This window comes from Mesocricetus auratus, unplaced genomic scaffold (genome assembly GCF_017639785.1).
Source record: "Mesocricetus auratus isolate SY011 unplaced genomic scaffold, BCM_Maur_2.0 Super-Scaffold_100694, whole genome shotgun sequence".
NCBI classification, from domain to species: Eukaryota; Metazoa; Chordata; class Mammalia; order Rodentia; family Cricetidae; genus Mesocricetus; species Mesocricetus auratus.
Genome location: NW_024429268.1, coordinates 3,966,194 through 3,992,432, shown reverse-complemented (window position 1 = coordinate 3,992,432; position 26,239 = coordinate 3,966,194). Strand labels below are relative to the sequence as shown.

General features: G+C 49.3%; 1 protein-coding gene and 3 long non-coding RNA genes across 6 annotated transcripts in view; 2 read left to right on the top strand and 2 right to left on the bottom strand.

Annotated features, from left to right (window-relative positions):
• The window catches only part of LOC121137758, a 316,737-nt gene that overhangs the window by 57,189 nt on the left and 233,309 nt on the right, over positions 1 to 26,239 (top strand). The gene's annotated exons all lie outside the window — the stretch shown is intronic.
• LOC121137759 lies at positions 587 to 1,681 on the bottom strand. Its single transcript, XR_005875064.1, has 2 exons — positions 1,594 to 1,681; positions 587 to 731 (listed from the first exon to the last, which is right to left on the bottom strand). It is a non-coding gene; the product is annotated as an uncharacterized LOC121137759 (long non-coding RNA).
• Arhgef5 (Rho guanine nucleotide exchange factor 5) lies at positions 1,680 to 25,053 on the top strand. The gene is made up of 15 exons (XM_005083057.4): positions 1,680 to 1,765; positions 8,198 to 11,288; positions 11,819 to 11,876; positions 12,587 to 12,651; positions 12,868 to 13,121; positions 15,790 to 15,950; positions 16,471 to 16,623; positions 16,917 to 17,046; positions 17,336 to 17,410; positions 17,806 to 17,895; positions 18,859 to 19,016; positions 19,574 to 19,735; positions 21,206 to 21,276; positions 23,303 to 23,407; positions 24,333 to 25,053. Exons 2-15 carry the CDS (start codon positions 8,210 to 8,212, stop codon positions 24,488 to 24,490), a joined length of 4,719 nt encoding a protein of 1,572 aa, XP_005083114.2. The 5' UTR covers positions 1,680 to 1,765; positions 8,198 to 8,209; the 3' UTR covers positions 24,491 to 25,053.
• LOC121137757 lies at positions 3,168 to 8,514 on the bottom strand. 3 transcript variants are annotated; one of them, XR_005875060.1, is made up of 6 exons: positions 8,424 to 8,514; positions 8,077 to 8,252; positions 6,917 to 7,020; positions 6,305 to 6,403; positions 3,878 to 4,078; positions 3,168 to 3,796 (listed from the first exon to the last, which is right to left on the bottom strand). It is a non-coding gene; the product is annotated as an uncharacterized LOC121137757 (long non-coding RNA). The 3 variants fall into 3 exon arrangements; XR_005875062.1 differs by lacking the exons at positions 8,077 to 8,252; positions 8,424 to 8,514 and adding an exon at positions 7,150 to 7,294 and having other exon boundaries at positions 3,170 to 3,796; XR_005875061.1 differs by lacking the exon at positions 3,168 to 3,796 and having other exon boundaries at positions 3,856 to 4,078.

Below are 26,239 nucleotides of genomic sequence, written 5' to 3'. Positions count from 1 at the left end.
GGACAGGAGCCGGAGAGCAGAGAAAGAAAGGTAGAGACTTACAGAACAAAAATATCGCTAGCTCAGAATCAATAAACACAAGGAGGTTCCCGCTGTGAGACTCAGATGGAGAGAAAAACGGGGAACGTTTTTCTCTGATACTGAGGAGAGCCAAGGGCAGCAAAATGAATGCCCCCATCCCTGTCCATATTGGCTACAAGTGAGAAGCATCTCGGAAGCTGTCGAAAGATCGTCTACATCAGAAGTTGACAAAACCTGTTCGCCAATGAGAGATCAGGACCTTCTGATGGCTGGAGTTCTCTCTCCCAGTCTAGAAGTGTAAACATTTCAGCCAGCTTTAATTTTCTGATTCGTTTCACTCCTTGTTCTTATGCCTGTGCTGGGTTTATGAAGCATGCTGGCCTGCCCTTATATGGTTGAATCCTAGTCTTGGCATTTCCTGTTACTTCCTGTATATTTCATGACAATTGAGTGTGTCAAAGCTAGCTGAACTGTTTAAAATTTAATCCTTCAAAGGAGCACGACGGAAGGAACTAGGACATTTCTTGAACACAACATTGCTTGAGGATGATCAGAGAGGAGGCCATTCTTGCTCAGTCAACTTTTATTCCACAGGGCTTTCCATACAACTGCTCAGCCTTTTCTGCCAGGTCAGTGGAGAAGCTGATGAGCACAGGAACCAGAGAACAGTCTACTTACCAAGCTGTTTGGCACTGTGGGCTACAGCATTCCTGAAAAAGCAAAACAATCAGAGAACCTGTTAATATTCTCCTGGACACACATTACTATGGAATGAATGGGTTGGGGAGACAGCCTATGCTTAGAACACCCAAAGTTGTGTCCTTAGGTAAGGGAGAGAGAAAGAGGAGAGGAGAGGAGAAGAGAGATGTGTGTGCGTGTGCGTGCGTGTGTGAACAGACCAAAGACACAGGCTTAAGAATTAACCATAAACAAACACATACACTCTCAGAATACTGGAAAGAACAGAGAAGGGTCATAGAAACCGGGACACAGGATCTTGAAATGAACCTAAGAATATGGACGCAAACTGGATTATCTACAGAAATAAGCATATTTCACGGCACCCAAATGAAAGGAGGGACGACCACAGGAGGAAGCGAGAGGGACAAGCAGAGACAGAGAGTCACAGAGACAAGAGACAGGAGAACTTGAGCCAGAGACGCCCTTTATCTTATGCCCAACGCCAGGGAAGAGAAAACCTGCACTACACCCTGAAGGTAAAGACGCACGCGGACAGCCACAGGTCTCAGGATTTCCCGAGACATCAGCCAGCCAGAGACACTCCGGGGGGGGGGCAGGAAAAGTCAGCCGGGTCCGAGGAGGCTCGGTTGGAGACCTGAAGAGGACCCTCGGAGGAAGAGACGCGCAGGGGGCCGTGCGGGGACCCACGGGACACCGGGGAGTCGCACGCCCGGGGTCTCCATGCGTCTCCCTAAGTGGCGGCGGCCGGGGCTCCGGCCCCGGACGGCCCGGCTGCGGCGGCGGCGGGGGCGGTGGGTCCGCCCTAAGTGCAGAGCCCCGCACTTCCCGGAGCTGCCCCTCCCCCGGGAAGGTGTGTCCCTGTTTCCTCACCTGAAACTTCCTTGGGAGAAGCCGGTCCCTCCCTCCCGTCCGGCGGCAGGGGCGGGCCGCGGGTGGGGCGCCGGGACGGCCTGGCCTGGCTGGGGACCGCGGCGGGCGCCCGGGCGCCGGGACCTGGAGGGGACTCTCGGGCCGGCCCGGGGCAGCATGTGACTCCGACCAGGTGGGTGTCCCTCCTCTCTCTCTCCCTCTCCTGGAGCCTCGGGCTCCGAGTGGGCCGTGGCGCACGCCCGGCCGTAGGAAGGCAGGGGCGGGAAAGAAGAGGGAACTAGGCCTCCCCGGGGACCAGTCCCTTGCCAGGTCCCCGGGGCGCAGGCTCCGGAAACGGGGGGCTGGGCCAGTGGGCCGGGCTCCGAGCGAGGGGCTGAGTACCTGGTGGAGGAGAGGGAGGGAGCCAGGAGGAATGGCCTGTTGGAAAAAGTTGGCTTTTCCAGCCAGGTCTGCGCCTTGGGAATGGGCACCCTGCCCCGCGATGTTCCCGGCTTAATAATCACAACTTTTCTTTTTCCCCCCACCCACAAAGTCGGGGGCCTGGGGGAAAGCTAACTGCGAGCATAAGGGATTTTTAAGTTTCAGTTTCTCGACTGCCCCTTACCTGGGAAGTGTTATTGTCTCCTTTTCTTTCTTTCTTTTCCTTTTTTCCCCCGGAGGTAACCCAGGCCTGGGCCTTGCTTCGTTATCTCGGCGGCATTTCCATGCATACGTGTGTGTGTGTGTGTGTGTGTGTGTGTGTGTGTGTGTGTGTGTGTGCGTGCGTGTGTGTGTGTGTGTGTGTGTGTGCGTGCGTGTGTACACCTCTGTCCCCCTGTTAACCAAGGCTCTGAAATTTGTAACAGGGATCCTTGCTCTGAGTCCCCTCTCCCCTATTTACCTGCCTATATAGGGAGCTTCTCGTTGGCCTCGGTACAACAAGGTTCTTAGAAAAGCGTACAAGAGCTGTTTAGAGCAGCCAGCCAGATTGCGGATGCAGGAGCCCATTTTCGGAGCCCTAGTTCCGAGCATCTTTTACAAACGCCTTTCGGCAGAACTGGCCCGAGAGAGTTAATCCTGGAGCCTCAGTTTTCAAGCCTCAGCTCCCCTCCCCGCTTCCTGGATCTTGGGTTCCCAGGACCGTCTTGTCCTCCTGTCGGCCTAGCTGTGAACTCTGGCCAGCCATGGGTCAGACTGCGGGGGGGGGGGAGGGCACACCAAACGGAGGAGGGCGAGAGGGTGGTTTTCCTTTCTGCTTCCTTCCTCCCCTACAGTGCTCCCTGCTTAAAAGCACCAAGCCCCAGAGAAACAACCCCCAATGTGGCCTCTTCCCAGACTTCCTGCTTTATCTACACCTGGGGTTTGGAAGCTCCGGGCCCTATCAAAACAGTCATTATTTGTTAACCAGACCTGACTTAAGACTGAGCATTGAAAGGACATGGGGGGGGGGGGAGCTGGGCAGGGGACCGAGGTGTAAATTCTAAGATTGTGTTAAAAGAGGAAAGAACTCAGAAGGAATGCAATGATGTCCCTCTTTTCAAAAGAATACAGAAATTACAGATACAGCCAAAGTTTTCACCTATCGGGGCGCCCTATGGCTGCCCATAATGTGATTTGTCTGAGGTTGTCTGTGGTCACTTTATGCACTCGTCTGTCTTCGGGATAGACAAGAAGACATCATTTGTGGTGTCTGGAATCGTCACTTACTCTGGTGTGGGCTCACATGGGCTCTCTCGTGGTGTTTTGAACAAAATGGTATAGAAACAAACAGGTGATTGACAGCCTTGGTTGTGAACGGGACTCCCTACTCTCTGTGTGGAGAGTAAGCTGGCCACTCAGAGTGCCTATAAAGTACACAAAGGAACAGTGTCACCCAGGATAATCAAGTCACACCTTACCCGAGTGGATGGCCCCACGCCACAGGTGGGCCTGAGGACGTAAACATCCTCGCTTAGAATATTCCTATATGAGACCATCTGTCCTCTGAGGCAGTTGATGATGTTTAGTACATGAGAGAGTAAAAGATGTTTATTCCATTCTCCACCAAGTTGGTTGGACAGGTCTCGGTAGTGGTGTCATTGTACCCTTATTTTGGTGTCTTTGGACTACTGAGGGCAGTCATTTCAAACACTGAATCAAGTTGCGTATCTGTGGGGTGATTGCATGGGCTAAATGAAAATAAGAGAGTGTCTTTTGGATTGAAGGCAGGAGATGTGTTTTCCTCCTGTAAGGCAGAAGTGTTTATGCCACCATAAATACACAAGCCATCCCAAGAAGTAAGGGTATCTTCGAAATCATTTTATACCTGGTGGTTAGAAACGGGCAAGAGCTAAGGTGTTGAGGGAGTGTCTGGAGGAGACTGGGGAGGTCTTCTGTGTTCCGTACTGTTAATGGGGTGACTTGGGGCTTTGCCTCCTAAAAAGTTACACGGCGTGGTGTCTTGAAGATGCGAAATGTCTCTGATCTGGAGAGAAGCCAGTTTCCTGTGATGCTGTGCCCTGTCTGCCTGTGTGCAGATAAATAGTGATTAGTCACCCCAGATGAGAAGGATATGAGGACATTTCAACTCTTAACGGAATGGATAGTTAAAAAAAAATCCATTCTTAGTCTAATTCCTTCATGTGAGTAAGACCATGTTTCACAGACTTCCTTTAGTTTTCTCCACATTCTAGCCGGGTCATGCCTGTTTGTGTAGGATCATGGAGATATAATTAACTATCGGAACTAGGCTATGCGCTACCTTTCGCATGAGTGGTAAATAAACAGGTGGCTACCATATATCTTTTCTTCCTTTTGGGGGGCCCCAAGGGGATCTCAAGACAAGGTTTCTCTGTATAGTTCTGGCTGTCCTGGAACTTGCTCCGTCAACCAGGCTGGCCTTGAACTCACAGAGCTTCGCCTACCTCTGTCTCTGGAGTGGTGGGTTTAAAGGCATGTGCCACCAGCACCCGCCTGGCAACTGCCCTGTTTCTGGAAGACATTGTTGTAAGATTGTAGAGACAGGCATTCATTGTGTCCTTAGATCAGAATTGAAAATATACGCATAGCCTTAGTGGCTATGGCAGGAACTCATTTATAAATCCAGTGAGTCCCTTTTTTACCATATGATGATATTGGGAGATAGGGATCCAGACAATACAGATGCTGGTGAGGAGAGATAACAGTGTTTGTCACATAGTTTTCTGGGGCAGGTAGGAGCAAGTTTCAGAAGCTGTCGGTGAACGAATGTGTTATTTAACATGTGGCAGAGAGAATTAAGGTCACATTACATATCATTTGTATGTTTCATACTTAAGGGCCAGATAGAGCAACTCAGACTCTGCCAGTTAACTGGAAAAGGACATAAAAATCCTTTAACTGAATTGCATTTATGTCAATCATATCTACTTGTCCTATATAGATAACATCTGTATCTATGAGGTGACCAGGAATTTGTCACATAGACATCTGCAAGGTGGGTGCCTAGGGACCTGCCTGTTTGGTTATGTCAGATTCTATTGCATAGAGACTGCAAGGGTAGGTAAGTCACTGTGTGTGTGTGTGTGTGTACGTAGCCACTCTATGACAACAAAAGGCAGTTTCATGGGTGGTTTCCCCACATTAAACCTGGAGTCTATGAGAAAGTTGCATAGCAGGGGTGCATTGAGGGTCCCAAGGTCCATAGGGTCCTCACTTGTGTTGTGGCTGAACGACTGAGTGCTTTTTTTGTTTTGGTTTACTTGGGTCATTTGCTTAGGAAACGGAGTCTTTGAGCTTGAGTTTTGCTATCTGCAAATGGAGCAAGGTCTTGTGTTTCTAGAAAGGCCCCCGCAGCTTACAATCTTCTGTTTCTTTTCTTTTCTTTCTTTCTTTTTTTTTTTTTTTTTTTTTTTTTTTGAGACAAGGTTTCTCTGTGGCTTTGGAGGCTGTCCTGGAACTAGCTCTTGTGGACCAGGCTGGCCTCAAACTCACAGAGATCCACCTGCGTCTGCCTCCCAAGTGCTAGGATTAAAGGCGTGCGCCACCAACACTCGGCCTGTTTCTTTTCTACACATATTCCATGTCTCAGAGCAATAACACCTGCAGTTTCTATCACTTTTCAAGACACCAGCGAGCTTTTTTGTTGTTGTTGTTGCATAGTATTAGTTAATCTTCATTAGAACTGTGAAGGAAGCAGTTTTTCTCATCTCTTATAGATAAGAAAAAGGGTAGTCAAATATATTAAATATTTCTGCAGTTGACGTAAAAGCTAGCAAAGAGTCAAAACTCCAGAACTTGAAAAATCGAAGCATGCCCTTTTGACTGTACGTCTCTCCCAAGAACCGTAGAACTTTTAAGTCGAGGGGACGGCACAGTAAGCATGGTAGAGGGTGTGCCCTCATGGAGATCCTGACACAGCTCAGTGTGTGGTAGAACTCTCTGGGACAAACACCAGCAGAGGAGCACCACACATGAAGGCCTATAGCTGCGAGAAAGGGGTTTGAGAGCTGAAGGTAGAGGCGGGTGCTGGAAAAGGACGGCGAAGACTAGATTACACAGGGTATATATGGTCCTTGCTGAATTCTTGGTGTTCAATCTCAGAGCTGGTCAGAAGATACCAAGGAATGTAAACTGTAAGTGGTGTTTTTGTGTGGAGGTTGGGGCAGGGCTGTGCCCCAGGTATGAAGATGTATGAGCATGCTATGGGAACGCCTGGCCAGGAGGGAAACAAGAGACTTATTCTTTATGTTTAAGATATTTACGGAGCACTTACCGTGGGCCTACTGTGTAGGCAACTGAAGAAAGCATGCCTCGCACACCTGGTCATTCACTGGCCGAAATTAAGGTTAAATCAGATCGCATAATTATACAACTGAAACGGTATAAATGCAAGGGAGTTATCACTGTTAATGACTTGAAATACAAATGTAGTTTGGCCCATTTGAGGAATTAGAAACCCCCAAAAAAACCTAAGCCCTGACAGCACACTGGCATCAATGCCAAGAATGAGAATCCACACAGCCACCGCCAAAAGCAGTGACACGGGATACTGGCAGAATGTCACCTGTTGAAACGGGGTAGAGAGAGTGGGGGTGAGGCTGTAAAGATAGCACATGGGCAGAACTTGTTTTATATACTCCCGAAGACGAAGGATGCCTGGGGCTGCGTAGGTACTGTTAGAGTGGTTAAAGAGGTAGTCCATGACAAGGTCACTAAAAGATGGAAGACCGAGCAGCCACGCAGGCTGTTCTTGAATCGCAATAAATGGAACCAGCATCTCTCCATTGTTTTCTTAGCTTTTTGCAAACTAGGATAGGAGGTGTTCTTTTGGAAGGGGGAAACAGGGAAGAAGGTCACAGTGTTGGGGCTAAGGAGGGGAGCTAACCTGGTGTTAGGGAGAAGACAGCGTCATAATGAAGGTAGCACAGCTTTACGGACCGCGTAGAATAGAGTAAGTGGGGCTATCTTTCCGTTTAACAGCGGCTGTCTCTATAATTAAAAACAAAGTTGCTCATTAGCTAAAAAGCACTGTTAGACATTACAAAAATAGATGAGTAAAATCCAGACTTTGTGCCAAGGACCTGTCCGTTGTACATTGGCTATAATAGCTTGACCTACTTTAATCCTGTGTCAGCAGCTCAGGAGGATGGTTCCACTCCTGACACTGCTTCTCTGTGGCTGTTTGAGATGTAGGGTGTGTCAGCCATCATGTCTGGTAGTTATTCCAGGCTGAGTCACCCCGAGAGTCCAGAGAGTTGAGAGGGAGGAATAGACAATGGCATAATAGAACTTAGAGGGCAATGACCACTGGCAGTTCCTGGAACTCTCTGACAATGGTCTTCAATGCTAATTGAATCTATTGTAATGAGTTTTTCCCACGAGACTACAAGATCCACCCGGAGCTTTGTCTTGGTCGTGGCTGGTTGTCCTACACTTTAAAGGGTCACTAGGTAAATTGTGTGTGAGTGTGTATGTGTGTGTGTGTGTGTGTGGTGTGTGTGTGTGTGTGTGTCTGTTGTGTTCTGTTGTAGAGGCTAGAAGTTCATGCTAGACACATCCCTTGAAGGCTCTCCACCTTATCTTTTGAGACAAATGCTCACTGAACTGGTACTCATTGATTGACTAGACTGTCACCCCTACTCGTTAGTAGTAATAGAACACATTACTACTCCTGGTATTTTTACGTGTACGTCCTTACGTGTGTATGCCAACTGAGCCACCTTCCCATTCCCTCTAGATAAATCTTTATTACACTTACCGACTGAACCATCTCCCCAGCCCCTGTAAGTCTCTTGGGAACTACAGAGATGAGTTAATAGTTAGGAACACTAGTTCAATTCCTAGCACCCATATTAAGACTCACAAGCACCCATAACCCTATTTCCGGGTGATCTGTTGCCCTCTTCTGGACTCTGTGGTCACTGTGTGTACATACAGATTTATATATAAATAAAAATAAATTTAAAAAAGAAATTATAGCTTAGTTTAACTTAAAAATAAAATTAAGCAACACACATGAGGGCTAGTGCTCATTTCATTGAGTACCTGTCTTGAAGAATGATCCTGAATTGAACTGAAGACGTTTCCCATTCATCTTCTTCATGATCTCTCCCCATGTACACAGACACAGGTGAGGCATTGGAAACTGTTTTGTATTCTTCTTTAGGATTCAGCCCTGATGGAGGCTGACGAGCCTGACCATGGAGCATCCGCACCCGTGCCTGCCATAGAAGAAGTTAAGGCTGTCCCTGAAGCTATCATGAGGAGCAGTCAGATCCCTGCCTTGGAGCCTGAAGCACAAGAAGGCCGAGACCCGTCCTACAAGTGGGCAGATGGACGCAGACCCTTGGTGAACCACCCAGACGAGTCAAGGGGCATGAGTGACCACACACCTGACAGTATGGGATTTTTCTTAAAGGAAGTTTCTTCAGATGTGGAGACCAACCAGGAAATCCTTGCAGCTGAGGCATGTGACACTCTAGGTCGGCTGGAGCCGGTATCCCAGAGCCTTAAAGACAGACCGTCAAGCACAATAGCTGTCCCTGAGCTCTTGACCTGTGCCGTTCAGGAAGAATGGCTAGACATGTCCGGCAAAGTAGACAGCAGAGTGGAGATAGAATTGCAGCCCGAATTCATGTCTTTGGCATTGGCAGTTAGCAAAGCCAAAGGAGAAGAAAGCTCTCCCGGCACCGCTGACCCTAGAGGGTTGTGGCCTCCCCGCCTACAGCACCCTGGTGAGGCTGAGAAGTCTGAGGGCCCTGGAAGTGGGCTGCTCAAGCAGCTGGAGGACGAGGACGGGCAAGGAAAGCAGAAGCAAGGACTCCTCCAGCCTCAGGAGGCCCAGGGACTGGAGGAGCAGGAAGGACAGGAAGTAGAAACTCAGGAGGGAGGAGCTCCGAGGGAAAACATTTGTTCTGATGGGCTTCCAGGGCAGCGGGAAGAGGAGGGAGAGGGGGTTAATGGCAACGAGGAAGCACAGAGACAGGAACAGGTCCAAAACCATATAACGCTTGGAGGGCAAAGGGAAAGTCGGGTGCTCGACGGGGAATTGGAGGGTCTGGGTTGCAGGGAGCGGGGTCAAGAGGACAGGGATGGGAGCCTGCAGGGTCAGAGAGATCCAGAAGAGGAGAGGCGGGGCGGCCGATTAAGGGAGATGGGAGAGAGGAGGGTGGGCGCTCAGGATGCAGAGAATCACAGGTTAGTGGTGAAATCGGAGGGCCTAAGTGGAGAGCGGGAAGATCACGACGAAAGCGGGAAAGCGGTGCCGGTAGAGGACCAGGAGGAGGTTGCAGACTCGGGTGACTTGGGGCAATGGAGGTGGGGAAGCCGTGGGCAGGCCGCAGCGGAAGGGAGGAGAACAGAAGGGGACAAGCCTTGTCCTCCAACGGCTCCTGAGGTTCTCTTTTCAGGTACATTGTTTCCGGGCATCTCTTGCCCCGTGACTGATATTCCTGGGGTTCAGGGGGAGCCTGTTCCCAAGGAACTGATCCCCCAAGTTCTGACTCCCGCACCGGAGCCAACAGGATGGCCTCTCCAGCCCATTTCTCCACCTGACTCTCTTGCTACTGAAGAACCCCTGGATGATAGGACTCACAACAGCCAGCAAGAAGGATTCAGGGTGAGGCAAGGGACCGTGTCCATCCGGGGGACTGAGGTTGTCTCTGCTAATGTGTCTGTGGCTCCTCCAAGGACACCCAATTCAGCTCCTTCCAGTCCTGCTGAAGTCTTACCCATTACTGCTACCTTGTCACCAGCGAGCGCTCCAGTTGTCCTTCCTGGGACGTACGCCCTAGCATCCTCTCTCTCAACCGACACATCACCTCACTGTGGGACATCTGAGGCTCCTCCGGTACCTGCAAAAACTACCAAGGACCCACGTGCCACCTTTGGCAAGGGCAACCCTCACGGCCCTCTCACAAGCTACCCCGGAGCTATCCAACATCTAAGAAGTAACTCGTTTCCGGGCTCCCACAGGACAGAGCAGACTCCGGACTCTGCAGGGATGTCTTTCTCTTTCTCTCATTTGGATTTACCGCAGAGGCCGCCCAAACCTGCCACCTACGGCTCTCCGATCCCAAGGAGAAACAGGAGAAGCCGGGATGGCATCCTCTTCTCAGAATCCTCTGCTGCCGTCCTTGCTGTGAGGCGGGACTATGAGGAATTCCCTCCAGATCCAGACAGGCCGAGCGATCCTGGCGGTGGTCGGCTGTGGGGCTCCCCACAGCACTCGGCCTTGGAGGGTTCTCGGGTGAATGTGTCTTCTCCGCCCACCGTCTCCGTGGATACGAGGACACATGAAGCTTCCCCCCCTCCTCCCCCAGAAAAGAGACATAGCTACAGTTCTGTAGTCGAGAGAGATGGCCATCCTCATGCAGGAGCCCCCACACTGAAGCGACACAGTCATCCTCCTCCATTGGCCCTAGGTTTGGGGCTACATGCACCTCCTAAAGGCCCATCTCCCCTGGTTCCTGAGTCTGTTGTAGCAAGGCAGTACCGCCCTCTGCCATCCACCCCAGAAAGTCCCCGCCATACTCAGGCCTCCGTCTCAAGGCTGAGATACAACAAACCGTTACCCCCAACTCCCGATGTGCCTGAGCACAATTCTTCCATCGCTCCCTCTAGTATACCAAGGGTATACAGGCCTCTGCCCCCAGTCCCTCTCTCTGAACCACCCCCGCTGCCCCCAAAATCCAAGGGGAGAAGCAGGAGTGTCCAGGGGGGAGTTATACGTTCCGGGGGTCAAGCCAAACCAAGACCCACTGGCCAAGACTGGACAGTCTCCACTCTCTCTGGACGGACGTCCTGGCCCCCGGCCACAGGAAGAGCAGCAGAGTCTTTGGCCGCCACCGGTAGGAGTAATAGTGAGGTATCCCCTGGCCTAGCTTTCAGCAACATGACAAACCTTCTAAGTCCCTCTTCCCCCACCACTCCCTGGATCCCGGAACTTCAGAGACCTGCCGGTGGTAAGGATGAGTCAGGGCTCACCGAGGAATCTGAGCCCTCAGCGAGAGGATCGCTTAGAAGATCAGCCCCTCAGGAGGGTTGTAATGACACACAGAGGTCAGCTTTAGCACCGAGAAAGTCAGAGAAACTCATGCACCGCCAACTGGAGAAGACATCCAGCTGGCCCCATAGGCAGAACCCAGGGAGATCAGAGCGTGTCGGTGAGCTGGCTGTGGGCCAGGCATCAAGCAAACACAAGGGCTGGAACCGGCAAGGCCTGAGGAGACCTTCTCTCTTGCCCGAGGGCTCTTCGGGTAAGTGGGGAGTGGAGACTGCAGGAAGATCGTGGTTGGGCGGAGCTTCTCTTCTAGTTCTTCTCTTCTCCGGGGTCTCTGTCTGCGGCCGCACTCTCCTGCACGATTGCCTTCAGCTCAGAAACCCATGGCCCCTTGATGCTGTCGGATTGTCATGGCCCCATGGTGGTGTCAGATTGTCCTTACCCCCTCTCTGCCCTTCCATCTCTCACTTCCCCAAAGTCCACCTCTTCCTGGCGTTGCCCAACTCCCTCCGTGGTTACCCCTTCTTGCTTTCTGCCTTGAAGAAGTTTCGGGGCTCCCTTTCTTTGTGCGTTTCCCATGTTGTAGGAAGGTTGGAGGCATAGCTGATAGCAGTCTTCTGTCCTGACACAAGGGTCAGAGACACGGGGGTTCCTGGGTTCCTGGAATGCTTCTGGCTTTTACTGTTGTCCTCTCCCCCAGACTCTAGTAGAACCATCTTCAGTTCATCCGTGATCCCTGCTCATCCTTTCCCTTGTCCCTGTGTGTCACCCATTTCCCTTTTCCAGACTTAAGAAATCCAGGCATGGGAAGACCTCCTAGCTCCTCGGATTCTGTTGTTTTCCGGTGAGTTGTCCTGGCTCCTCACAAATTCGGCTGTACAGTCTTTATATTTGTGACACAAAGATTTCCTTAGTAGGACTTCAGGGCGTGACGATACCGGGACCCAGAGTGATTTCTGGTGCCTCTGTCTTCAGAAACTAAGGAAAGGGGGGCTGGAGAGATGGCTCAGCGGTTAAGAGCACTGACTGCTCTTCCAGAGGTCCTGAGTTCAATTCCCAGCAACCGCATGGTGGCTCACAACCATCTGTAATGAGATCTGGCATCCTCTCCTGATATGCAGGCAAAACACTGTATACATAATAAATAAATCTTTAAAAAAAAAAGTAAGGAAAGGGAAAGAAAGGCTCCAGGACTGCTGGGAAGGGAGATGTCTGGACATGCCCAGTTGTGCGTACTGTGTGTGGGTCAGCTGTCCTCAGGCATATGACAAGAAACCAGTCTCCTTCCACATGTCATATGGGATTATTGGTTGACACGCCTCACTGAGTTTCTATAAGTTCTCCTAAGTCCTCGGGATCTTCTCTGGACTTTGAGATAGGAAGAAGGGTTGAATGAATGGAAAGAGCCATGATGGAGACAGGTTGAAGCCGCTGTTCCTTCGGTCATGACTTCCTGTCATGTGCCCGGAGGGTTAGAGGTTTCTTCATCTAAAGTCACTTGGGGGTCTTCTGTCTCTTGGTCAACAAGCACCCCAGAGCCTGCCTACTCCACAGGGAGAAGAAGCCAAAGGAAGGGATGGGAGGCTTTTCAAGGCGTTGCTCCAAGCTCATCAACTCCTGTGAGTACCTTGGCACAGATCTCTAGGCTCGGGTGTGCTCTCCCCCCCCCCCTAAAGTGGGACAGGGACTCGTTGACGGCCAGCAATAAAGTGGTGGCGTCCAGAAGACAGGGTTGCCAGAGGTCAGCCGCCGAGGGCCGTTTCTGCTGTGGGCATCCACTCCTCAACTTCATTCTCTCAGGATTTTCTCCTTCTCCCATGAACCCTCACCCGTAGCCCAGCTACTTTATCAGGAGTACAGTGATGTTGCTCTGAACAAGGAGATTCAGAGCCAGCAGCGGCTGGACAGCCTGGCCGAGGCACCTGGATTCTCTTCCCCCCGGCAGCGCCGAAAGGCAGGGGTGCCTTCAGACTCCTACCTCCAGCGCCTCTCCATAGCCTCCAGTGGCTCTCTCTGGCAGGAAATCCCCGTGGTTCGCAACAGCGCAGCGCTGCTCTCCATGACCCATGAAGATCAAAAACTGCAAGAGGTACCCACCCAGGGCAGGGGAGAGGAGGGAGGACAAAATCGTATTTGCTGATGCTTTATCTCCTCCTCACCTCTGCCATCAAGAGCAGACTGTCCCCAGCCCACACTCGCCTGTGTGCAGCGACCTGTTTGCTCACCGCCCATGCTGAGAGTGTGTGAACGGCTCTCACGACCTGAGCTCTTTCCCCTACTTCCCACGTTCACGCGTATGCCGTTTACCTATCTGTGCTGGCTTGGGCTCGCACAGGAGTAACTGTACCCCTGAGTCCGCGGTGAGGGATGCGACAGCAAGGCCATCACTGCTGCTTTGTGACGAGCTGTCGTTTCCTTTCCGCTTGCACAAGCAAGGGTTTCGGGCAAGCCACACACTCAGGCTTTTGTGCTGGCTCCTCTGAAGATTTGATTTCTCCTAACGCTTTAATGTGTTCCTGCTTGGTCATCCCTCCCAGTATCAAGACTTCGGGAGACAGTGCTTATCTGGTTCTAAACTGTCGCCATTAGTTAAGTTTTCCGTAAACAGTTTCCGCTTTCAGATGCGTCTGAAGCAGGAGGGAAAGCCTTTCTTCACAGCGGGATAGAGTAATACCTGAGTTAATTAGGCTCCACAACCAATGATCTAGACGTGAAGCCTTCGTTAATATAATGTTGCTTGACTTTGGCCAAATCACAATTCTCTAAACCATTGTTTCTCATTGGTAAGACAGACACAAGGAGTTACTGGGAGGAAAAAAAATAGATAAATGGTTACTATAGAATAATAAGTCAGAAAATATTACTATTTGAATTTTGATGATGCAGGCCTGGCTTCATATACTAGTGGAATAACCTCGGATGAGCTGTGTAATCTCGCTGCAAGTTTTATAACACGTGTTGAGAAAAATCACTAACCTATCCTGTGTGTATTTCTTCCCATCAAATAATGGGAAGACCAAATGGACTCTAGCTAGTCCTCCCTAAGTCTTCAGTAAGCTAAGAAGTCGCAAGGGTCTGGATTCCAGCCCTCATCCCTCTTGACTTTGTGAGATGAGGGACCTCTGTATCACTGCCTTATACATACATGTTCATATCATGGAATAGGGACCTCTGTATCACTGCCTTATACATACGTGTTCATATCATGAAATAGCATCTTGGGAGGCTGCAGTGTTCCTTCACAGACTTCATTTGTCTCGACAGTTGTGTTTTCTGGAGTGTGTATATGTAGGGGTTGGTCACTGTATCTATATAGAAGGACAAAATAACACAAATCCTAAGTTTCAGAAGTTTAACTGAGCCCACTTAAGCCATATGGTCTTTGAACGTTATGGGGAGAATAAATGTGCAGTGTCACAGTCTGGGGCTGCTTAGAAAGTTCCTGTGCGGTTGACTATCTCAGTCATCAGCAAGGGATGTCTATCTTTCTCTTCTGTCCAAGTGGTCATACTGAAGCCCCATGTTGAGGCGTGAAAGGGATCCATTGGTCATGTCTGGGTCATTGCGCCCCCTGCTGGAGCCTCCATACACATTCTTTTTTTTTTAATGTTTATTTTATTTATTATGTATACAGTGTTCTTGCCAGAAGAGGGAACCAGATCTCATTATAGATGCTTGTGAGCCACCATGTGGGTGCTGGGGATCAAACTCAGGACCTCTGGGAGAGCAGCCTAGTGCTCTTAACCTCTGAGCCATCTCTCCAGCCCCCTCCATACACATTCTTAAGTGCTTGGTTTCCAGTTTAAACGAAACCTTCTCTCACATACCCTTTGTCTTTCCAATTCCACTTCTCCTCAGACAAGTCGTTTCCTACTTCAGAGCGCTGTGGGTTCGTCAGCAAGTCCGTCATCCCACCCACAGCCCAACGAGAAAGCAAGGCGTTGGCTTTGGCTCCTCGTACATGCCCCATTGTAGAAAATAGGCAAAGCCTCCCCAGCCTGCCTGCTTGACGCTTAGATCAGTCTACTTCTCCCCATGCCTATGACTGACAGGCCTTCATCTCCCGTCTAGACGTGTTACCGTTTCCCAGCATTGCTCCTGCCTCTTCTAGTCTCTTCCACGGTTTGCTAAAAGACACTCTCATTAAAACCAACAATAATAACAAAAAATTAAAAACTTGCAAGTTAATCCCTGTACTCAGAATGTCTTTCCTTTCATATCTCTTTAAGCTAATGTTGTGCTGTGTTGTTTACGTAACCACCAGACCTCAATCCTCATTCCCATTCCTATTTGTTCCTCTGCCTTTATTTCTCTTTTCTTTTCTTGTTTGTTTAGTAAAAATTCCAGGAACGCTCAGCTTACTTGTTTCTTTTCTAAGAATAAAATTCACTGTACTTATTTAAAGTACTAACCACCTTGTTGTGAGGCATAGCACAGTATATTTTGTTGGTAAAATTGATACTGTGGTTTGGTAAATTAACATATCTGTGAAATTATAGAGTTATTTGTATGTGTCTACAAATATATATTTACGTTTCTTGAACACATAGAGGATCACACATATTGTTCAGCTCGTAGGTTGACTCTGATGTACTCAAATACTCTCCATATCCCTGACTAAGCTAAATTTTGTGACTTTGAGTGATAAAAAGATGTACTTCATTCAATGTTCCCCCCCTAAAACGTTGTTCAACCACTGGTGTCTACCGGAGAGTTCACAAACCTATTCATTGTCTCCCACTTGTCCAACCCTCCAGGCCAAATTTGAGCTGATTGTGTCAGAGGCGTCTTACCTTCGCAGTCTAAACATAGCGGTGGATCACTTCCAGCATTCAGCCCAACTCCGGGCCGCCCTGTCCACCCAGGATCACCAGTGGCTCTTCTCCCGTCTCCAGGACGTGCGAGATGTCAGCTCCATGTGAGACTTCTTCCAATCTCCGTTCTCCCAGCCTCACCGTTTTCAGCTATTGAATCTTCAGCTTCTTTTCCCTCTCTTAGAAACCTTCTCTTTGTCAGAGTCTGGATAATAGTGGGCCTGGGTTCCCTCCAAGGAAAGGGGGGGGGGGGATAGGAAAAACTAAGAAGAAGAGAGGGTGTGAGGGTTCACAGGTCTACTAACTGTTGAGTGAGAAGTGCTTTCTGGATTGAGGTTTTGCATACATTCTGGGCATGCACTGCAGTGGACACAGGTATTAAAAAAAATCACTGGAAGATTGGATACCAGAAGAGAAGAAAAAGAAACAGAATGCTAGAATTCTGTTTAAATTAATCAAGAATAAACTAGTAACAGCCCTGGGGAAGATGAACTGCATAGCAAGGGCATAGCTAAGGAGAGTCAGAAGTTGGTGATTCAAGGAAGCAGAAGTTGCACGTTCAGAATGTACAGGACTGAAACATGCTTAGCTGAGGCCTCATGAGACTGCTTAAATACTGTGCAGGTTCCTTTCCGACCTAGAAGAAAACTTCGAGAACAACATCTTCTCCTTCCAAGTGTGTGATGTTGTTTTGAATCATGCCCCAGACTTCCGCCGAGTCTACCTGCCTTACGTCACCAACCAGACCTACCAGGAACGCACCTTCCAAAGCCTAATGTGAGAATGGCCCCTATCCATCTCCTTAGTGGACTTAGCTGTGACCTTGACTCAGTCCCTAGCCCAGAGTGCTCTCCCCCCCAGAGTACTTGTTCTTTTGTCTACCACGTCAGCTGAAAGTCTCAGCCCACTCCTGAGCAGGTCCTCTCTGCAGTCATATCTGGGCCCTGCACGTAGGGTCTTATCGTTCTTCCCAATCCCAGATCCTACACTGAACCTCCATTCCCCGTGCCTTCCGTAAGCCCCCTTTACCCCTCACCCCCCTCCTCACCTGGGTCTTGCTGTTCATCTAGGAGTAGCAACAGCAGCTTCCGAGAGGTCTTGGAGAAGCTAGAGAGCGACCCCATCTGCCAACGCCTGTCTCTCAAGTCCTTTCTGATACTGCCCTTCCAGCGTATCACCCGTCTGAAGTTGCTGCTCCAGGTACAGCAGATACTTTTTCAGTCCGGTCTCCTTGACTCAAAGAGGACATGATCTTGGAAAGCTTGTAGGCAAAGATCATTCATTCTTGTGCGAAGCCTCCACACCATGTGGAGGATGTGAGGGGTTTCCCTAACTGCCCACATCTTTCTTTCTCAGAAATCTTTGCTTTTGGAACTGTGCCCCTGGCTTCTGCATTAAATACCCCCCCACACACACACACACACACTTATCTCTTCCTGTTTATCCATCCTTCCTCCCATCTGGCTCTTGCCCACTATTTGTTCTACAGAACATTCTGAAGCGAACCCAGCCTGGCTCCTCGGAAGAGGCAGAGGCCACAAAGGCACACCACGCCCTGGAGAAGGTAGGCAGCCATCACATCCAACAACCTATTTTAATGCTCATTCAGGGGCGAGTCTTCCCCCTTCCCCTGGTACCATGCCTGAAGAAAGTGCGAGACAGGTCCTGATTAACGGGACAGCCCGGCCATCTCCGTGTATGCACTGAACTTGTTTCTCTCACACTCCGTGTCAGGCAGCTCTGTTCCCAACACCACAGTCCCTCATCCCAATATAGTCTCTCAAATCTTGTAAAGTATTCCAGCAACCTAAAGCATGACTTTGGTGCTGTCTCGTCCAACCCCAGCCTGGTAGAAAAGACCGAGGTCTGCAGGCATCGTCCCAGATGGCTTTAGGGGGGATTCAAACTCAGGACCCTAACACAGCAATCTTCCCCTCCCTTCCCCTGCTCCATTATCAGCTGATCCGAGACTGCAACAGCAACGTACAGAGGATGCGGAGGACGGAGGAGCTCATCTACCTGAGCCAGAAGATTGAGTTTGAGTGCAAAGTGAGCTGTCCCTGGCGCACCTCCCTGCCTACGAATCCCTTTAGCGCGTCCGATAGGCCTTCCTCCCACCCAGTCGCCTTGCTTACGTCAGCCCTAGCCCCCCGGTTCTGCCTGCCCCTCTCCATTTCTGGGATGCGCAAATGATCACTTCGGTTTACAACCCGTGCTGTTAGGTGGAGGCGTAGAACTATGTGTGGGTTTTATTGCCTTTGGTGTAAAAGCAGAGGTGCCTGTGCATAAGGAAACTGTCAGGATAATCAGAAGGGGGGGCAATAGTTCCCGGAGGAGCACTCACTAAACGGGCAGAAGGAATTTCCCAGCGTAAGGCTGTGTAAGAATTTAGGGGTGAAGTGCCTGACTCACTCATTTTATCAGATCACCTTTAACCTAACCAAAAGCAGCATGCCAAGAAAACTCCAAGTCTCTTGTCCAAACAAATAGAGAATTTGATCTTCAACACTGAAAGTCTGGTGTGTTACAGATACCACCTTTACTTCCCCAGCAGGGAAGAAGTCCTTCTCTAAGTTCTGCTGGGAGTTTCTGCCCAGGCCCCAGTTCCCAGCAGACCCCACCTGGATCTTATCCTTAGCTCCACGCCTCATTCTGTCTGCTCGTCTTGGCTCTGACCATCATCAGGGAAAGGAGCAGATAGCGAACCTGCCCGATCCTTTCGCTTATAAGATGTGGTGTTGTACCCTCCTGCTCGTTAACGAGTTCTCCTTGGGCTCCCAGACTTCTGCTCCTGGACCATCACTTGTTAGAGTCACCTTCCTTTGGCCATGGAAACTCGGGATTCACACACTAGTGCAGTGTAGTTAGAGGGTTCCAAGAGACGCAGGATCTGGTTTGGTTAAGAGCAAGGGGGAAGATCTGGAATTGGTATTCCATAGGTTGGGCTGGACCGAGAGGAAGCTCACGACCTGCCTTTTCTCTCTCTCTCCTTTTTTTTCCCTTTGATCTTAGATTTTCCCGCTCATTTCCCAATCTCGATGGCTGGTGAAGAGTGGGGAGCTGATGGCCCTTGAGTTCAGCGCCTCCCCGGGCCTGAGGAGGAAACTGACCACTCGCCCAGTCCACCTGCATCTCTTCAATGACTGTCTGTTGCTGTCCCGACCCCGAGAGTCAGTGGCTGGGATGGGAGGCCAGGGCGCATGATAGAATGGGATAGGGCTAGCGGGACACCAGATGACCGGCTTCTAACAGATCCCTTCTCAGTTAGACCGTTCCCAGTCTGACTCATGAGTCATAGCTTAGAGGAGCCGGGAGGGTTAATGCTACCAAATTACATCATGAAATCATAGACCTGTCCCATGTTATAGACATGAGTAAACCACCGCAAAGAAACACCATCTTCTTAAATAAGTTTACCTGTAGCTTCCCTGGGTCATGCCCAGCATATTAGCCAATCCGGCCACTTGTCTAGTTTCAGAGCTTAAACTCTGGTCATTAGGACATTAGAAAGCTAACACTGGTTCTTATGTCTTCAACTCTTTAAAGTAGTGGATAGCACTGTTTCGGTAAACGGTTGGTTGAGACTGGGGTTGTTGTATTGAGAGCAGGTTGAGCCCTTGTATGGGTTTTATATGAAGAGTCTGTAGGTTTGATTCTAAGACTATGAGTGCGAGGGCAGACAAAGTACAAAAACTACAGAATGAGCCTTAAAAGACGTATCCTGCAGGGGCAGCCGGTTCCTGGTGTTTGACCATGCTCCATTCTCCTCCGTCCGTGGAGAGAAATGTGAAATGAAGCTGCATGGGCCTCACAAGAATCTCTTCCGTCTGTTCCTGCTGCAGAACACCCAGGGCACACAAGCTGAATTCCTCTTCCGCACTGACACTCAGTGAGACGGGGCTGGGCACAGGAGCTGGGGGTGGGCGTCCCTGGACAGAAACACACCCAGACCCATGGCCTTGGCACTTCCGGAGTAGGGTTCGTTGATAGAGACCCAAGGCCCTAGAGCCAGGCAACAACTTGAAGGAGATTCAGTGTGGGATGAACCTTCTTAACATCTGCTGTACAGTCTGTAGTTAAAAGTCACCAGGCCTGTGAGACGTCCCGAGAGAGATGAGTTGGCATGGAATGAGCAGAGAGCCGGATTGCTGTGTCTATGAGAGACCCAGCTCATCTGTGCAGTTCAGAGCCTAGGCTGTCAGGCACTTATTTGAATAAAAAACAAGCCGCCATGTATGCTTTCTGCTTTTCCTCAGTCTCCCAGCTTTATCCTCCATTGAGCAAAAAACTGTAGTATTAAGAAGTATGAGTTGGCTGGGCAGTGGTGGCGCATGCCTTTAATCCCAGCACTCTGGAGGCAGAGGCAGGTGGATCTCTGTGAGTTTGAGGCCAGGCTGGACCGATAGCCTCCAAAACAATACAGAGAAACCCTGTCTCGTAAAAACTAAAAAAAAAAAAAAAAAGAAGTATGAGTTGTAACCTTCCCGGTGAGCATAACAAATGAATACCATCACATCTATATATCGTTTTTGAGAGTTAAGACGATAACTCTAGAATGTGGACACAATATGGCAAACTAAAGGACACCCGGTGACTTCCCTGGTGCTATATGAGACACAGGAAAAACGTGTCTATAAAATTGTTAAACACTTTCATGGTAGACTCCACCTGATGTGGAGCTTGGTCCCTTACAAGGCATTTCTACTGGGATCAATGGTCCCTGTCTCCATTCGTGGAAGAGAGAAGATAGTACTTGGGTTCGTACTTGGGATTTCACCTGAGGCAACTCATCGGGTGTAGCTTTGTGTTCTTTTTTTTAGAGCTTTGGGCAGCATCTTTTGGGAAAAGTAAAAGTGTCATTCTGAATAGCCTAGGTACGTTTGGAAGCAGAGGATAAGATAATATTTTTAAAAACCTTCAGATGATCACAAATTAGGCTAAGATCACATTATACCGCAACGGCAGCAAGAGCAATGGAATGGGTATGGCTCCTTGGCTCACTTATTGGGCAGTTATTTTCATCTTAGACATTTAGTTGAAGGGAGGTAAGTGAGGACCAACCATCGTGCAGAGTGGCCACGCCTAAACGGAAAAGTGTTCATGCATAAATGGTGGACAGTTCACACCTTATGAGTCTTTGTGGAAGATAGACTTAAAGAGAGAAAGGAAGGATAAGCAGGGTACACTAACACACAGTGCAAGATCATACTGGGTTTCCAACCGGGCAGGATCCCATTGGCTTTAGGAGTCAGTGGATTAGACAAGTCCTGGTAGCCACTGCCTCCCCCACCACTGGCCCTCAGCCTATGTCCCCAGTCTGTCACTGAAGGTTAAGACTGTCTTGTTTTGGCTTTTTCAGAAGTGAAAAGCTCCGGTGGATCTCAGCCTTGGCCATGCCCAGAGAGGAGCTGGACTTGCTTGAATGCTATGGTGAGTAAGGGTGTAACAAATGGCAGTGTCAGTCTGTGGTCTCCTCTGGGTGAAAGTTTGAGCGTGCCGGGGTGCTTCTGTGTGTTGCTTTCCCTCAGAATTTCACGGTGGACTGCTGGTAGTCGAGGCTTCAATTCTTGTGATGTATCTTCTTAAAAACTGTCAATCCCTGTGACAGTACCTTTCCTTATGCATTCACTTAGGCAAATGTTTGTTCTTTGTAAAATATATACTCCTTTAAGTCTTATCTGCTGTGATTTTGACTTAGTTTTACCAGTTGAAGATGTAAGAGGGAAACAGTGTAGCTGAAATGCAGATGACAAGAAAAGGCCAACACAGTTCTGATGTCGCTTCAGCCAGGCAGCTGGGGCTGTTTATCTCAAGCACACAGGGCAGCTAGAGCCCACAGCATGTCAAAGGAACACTGGGCCTTTTGTGGGTGAGTGTAATGAACCTTGGAATAGGATCTAGGAGAGCCCAACTGAACTCAGTGCTGTTTGCTAGCTGTGCAGTCCACTGGTTAGCTTCATTTATGGTAGGTAAAGAGGGCAGCATTTCCTGTGGACGGGAGACGATGCTGAGCTTTAGAACGGTGCGCTATTAATAACGTAGCATCCCATTTATTTTCTGCAAAATCAGTACAGCAAAGTAAAGTATAAAGACAAACCCATCTAAGATTGCTTCTAGGGCAGGCGTACTGTGAACTGTGTTCTCTTGTACTTAATTGCAGTTGGTGGAAATGCTGCCTGGCTCATAAGCAAACGTCTAGCGTTTCCTCATGAATCATTTTGATCAATGGTCATCTTGGTCACTGGGTGGTGGTTGTGGATGTCTTTAGTCCCAGCACTTGGGAGGCAGAGGCAGGCAGATCGCTGTGATTTTGAGGCCAGCCTGGTCAACAAAGTGAGTTCCAGGAGAGTCAAAACTACACAGAGAAACGCTGCCACGAAAAACAACCAAACAAACAAATCTTGATCAATTACACATGAGGAAACTAAGGCAAGAGGAAACAAGGGTACTAAGAAAGTCTAGTGTTTGAGGCTGTTTTTAAAGGGGGGGGTCCCATTACTGGCACAATGAAGAAAATGATGCAGGATTCACAGACTTCAATTTTGAATCTTGTTGGAAAGCTGTCAACTTTAAGTTCTGAGTTCTGTGCTGAAGATCCTACTGACCGTTTGACTTGAAATTTGTGATTGTGAAGATGCAATGTCACAGATTGAGAGCCAAAATTAACTTGTGCCATCTTTGATCACAATAATAGCCTTTATTATCAACCACTATGTCTGCCCTGATGTCCTTGTGACCAATTAGGTAAGACTTATGGAATGTATCGTCAAATTTTAGTAAACCATTAACTTTCACAGCCGTAAAGCCACGTCTGTCACGATAATGCCTCCAACCTGTAGGAGAGATGCTTCCTCTCTGCCATAAGGGATACATGGTTCCTCTCCAACAGTCAGTTCTAAGGAGTTCAAACGCTGTTGAAGGTCAAAAGGGCAGCTGGGTCTTCACCCGAACCTCAAGTGCTTGTCACAATGAGTAACTAAATGTGGTCACAAGGTATTTTCTAGTCATCTTCTCCAGAGAGGTAGAATTTTTAAAAATTAGATCCCATACTAATATCTATATTTCTTTATTGGCTTGTTTGATCCCTGGTAGATGATGAATATGTTTCTAACTGCCTCTTTTGTTTGTATTGAGTTTGGTTTTTTTTTTTTTTTTTTGGTCATCTCCCCTCCCCTGGCTTTTTGTTTGTGTTTGTTTGTTTGAAGACAGGTTCTCACTCTGTAGCCCTGGCTGACCTAGACTTGCTATGTAGACCAGGCTATACTCAAACTCGTAGAGATCCGCCTGCCTCTGCCTCCTTGAGTGGTGGGATTGAAGGTGTGGGCCAGTGGCTTCGTTTGTCTATAGTTCCACACTTGACCTTCTGAACCTCAGGTCCTTCCACATTTCCCCCACAGCTCCTGTCCATGGTCCTTCGTCGCTGCTCCTAACGTCTCTTCACTCTCCTCTTTCAAAGATTCCCCACAGGTTCAGTGCCTCCGAGCCTACAAGCCCCGAGAGAACGATGAGCTGGCGCTGGAGAAGGCGGATGTGGTGATGGTGACTCAGCAGAGCAGCGACGGTAAGAGCAGGAGGAGGGCAGCGGAGGAGGTAGCGGTTAAGAGCCGGAGGTGGGCAGCGGAGGCAGCGGAGGCAGCAGAGGAGAGGTGCAGCGGCTTCCTGGGGCTGCCACGACAAAGCACCCACAGCCACTGACAACAAGGGTCACTTACTCTCTCGCCTTCCTTGGTGGTGAGCAGTCCCTGATCAAGGTGTCAGCAGGCTCCCCTGGAGCTTTTGAGAACAGTCCTTCCTTACGTTGTCCCAGTCTGGCAGCTCCAGAGTGGCTTGTGGCTGCGTAACTCCAATCTCCGCACACACGTATCGTTGGGGTCTCTTCTCTCTGGGTGCATGTAAATCACCCTTTCTGTATGGAGGCTGATTCTGACTGGTTGACTGACTCCAGGGTGGCCTTGATATAACTATTATTATTATTATTATTATTATTATTATTATTATTATTATTTGGTTTTTCGAGACAGGGTTTCCCTGTGGCTTTGGAGGCTGTCCTGGAACGCGCTCTTGTAGACCAGGCTGGCCTCGAACTCACAGAGAGATCCGCCTGCCTCTGCCTCCCGAGTGCTGGGATTAAAGGCGTGCGCCACCAACTCCCGGCTGATTGATATAAATTTATTAATTGTATTTGCAGCACTTTCATTCCCAAGTAAGAGAAAATTTTGAGATACCGGGGATTAGGTTATGAATAAATAAATACTTTGATAGACAAATTTTAACTGATAGCAGCCAAGAAGGTTCCAGAATGTTGGGCTGTAAACGTCAGCCGACCTAAGGCAGCCATGCCCTACCCTGCAAGGCTGGTTTTTCGTGCTGGAGGGACCTAGCTCATTCAACCTTGGGATATAGATTGATTGTCAGCAGGGAGGCCCAAGATGCTAGCAGGAGCCCTTAGCAGCTAATTCTTCTTTCCTCTGGGCCGTGTGCTGCAGGCTGGCTGGAGGGTGTGAGACTCTCAGATGGAGAGCAGGGCTGGTTCCCCGTCCAGCAAGTGGAGTTCATTTCAAACCCAGAGGTCCGCGCGCAGAACCTTAAGGAGGCCCATCGAGTCAAGACTGCCAAACTGCAGCTGGTAGAACAGCAAGTCTAACTGTTCATGCTGAAGGATCTCCTGAGCTCACCAACAGACATTCCTGGAAACGCCCGGCCCCAGAAACCTGCTGCAGAGGCGGCCTCCTGTGAGCCAAGGAATGTGGCCTCCTGGAAGCCCACCGGACTAGCTCAGCCCCCCCCCGCTCTATACTTCACCGCGTTGTGTGCACGGTAGGGGATATTAAGTGACTTCACACTGGATTCCGGGATCCTTTCTTCGTAGGAAAAGGGACTGCTGTTGGGCCTGCGTCCACGCGCGTGCTACCCGATGGTGCCTGCACGTCTTCCGCTGCCCCAGTGCAGAGATTCAGAGCTGGCTGGGTGCAAGGTCCGTGGACGTGAGGTCCCCAGGTGGACGGACCTCGGCCCCACTGGAGAGCGGGCTTCAGTGGGGATTAGCACGTCAGGCGGCAGGTGAGCCTGCTGACCTCTAGGGTGTCTTCCGATCTGGAGATCTCCTCAGTGCCTGCGCCCCTGAGGTCTTTGTTTCCTGGTGGCAATGTGAGGGTGGCATTCTCTCACTCTAATAAACGTGGCACTTCTCTGAGTGTTTTCTTTCCAGACCACTCAGCACTCACTGGGCAAGATTCACAGCGCAGAATTTCTTGAGAACTCCAGCCTATCCGATGTGTCATGAAAGACCAAACTGCTGCAGAGACAGTATCAGCTACTGGCTTCTTTTGAAAAAGCCTAGGAGGCTTGTGCAGCGGGCGGCTCTGCTTGTTGTTGCCTCAGAGCTCGTAGAAGGTATTAGAAGGCGCTGGTGGGTGGTGAGAGCCTGGTCAAATATCTTACCGTAGCCACAGGCACAAAGAGGCTAATTTGGGTGGATTTGGAAAATGCTCTTCAGACAGTTTGTGGCTCTCCGTTGTGATTTGACTCACTATGAAGTTAGCTGTCAGCCTAGGTGTTCCTTCCTCTTCGTGGAAGTCAGTGGAAAGAGTTCCAGGATCCAGTTATCACGCTGCCTGGAGTCAATCGCTCCAAACCCTTAAGCATAAGATGCGGCACCCAGTCAACCTGCTGCAAAGCCCTGTCCGAGTAGATCACTGTCTGTCTCCCTTAACATTGCCTTCTCGGTTGAAGAATGTCACCATCATTATTTTTCTTGGTTAGCACCCTCATATGACAATACATAATATCCTTTCTGCCATCTTCCCCTCCCCCACCCCCACTGGGTTTCTTTGTGTAACAACAGCCCTAGCTGTCCTAGAACTAGCTCGGTAGACCAGGCTGGCCTCGAACTCAGAAATCCATCTGTCTCTGCCTCTGTTTGCTGGAATTAAAGGAATGTGCCAGCACCACCCAGCTGCCTATTTTAAGTTCTTAATACAGTTCTTTAGTTATGAGATATATATATATACATATACATATGTGTGTGTGTATAGATAGATAGATAGATAGATAGATAGATGGATAGATAGATAGATACATAGATTGGATTATTCCCATCTAATCTTGGAAAACCAAAAGACATTTGGCTTTTACATACCAGATGGTCCTTAACTTAAATCTTTGGTTAAAAAAAGAAAGAAGAACTGGATGTGAGTAATCTTTCTTTGGGTGAATTACTACACTTTCTGCAGACTTTGAATTTGAGGAAATGGTGTATATACAGACCCTCCCAGTGATTGTCACCTCCAGATTTCAAGAATTTACATCAGAGTTTGCTGATGTCAGTGGCTTAGAAACCCAGCAGTTGCTTACGAGGAAGTGTGAAACAACCACATTTGAAACGTCAGTGACA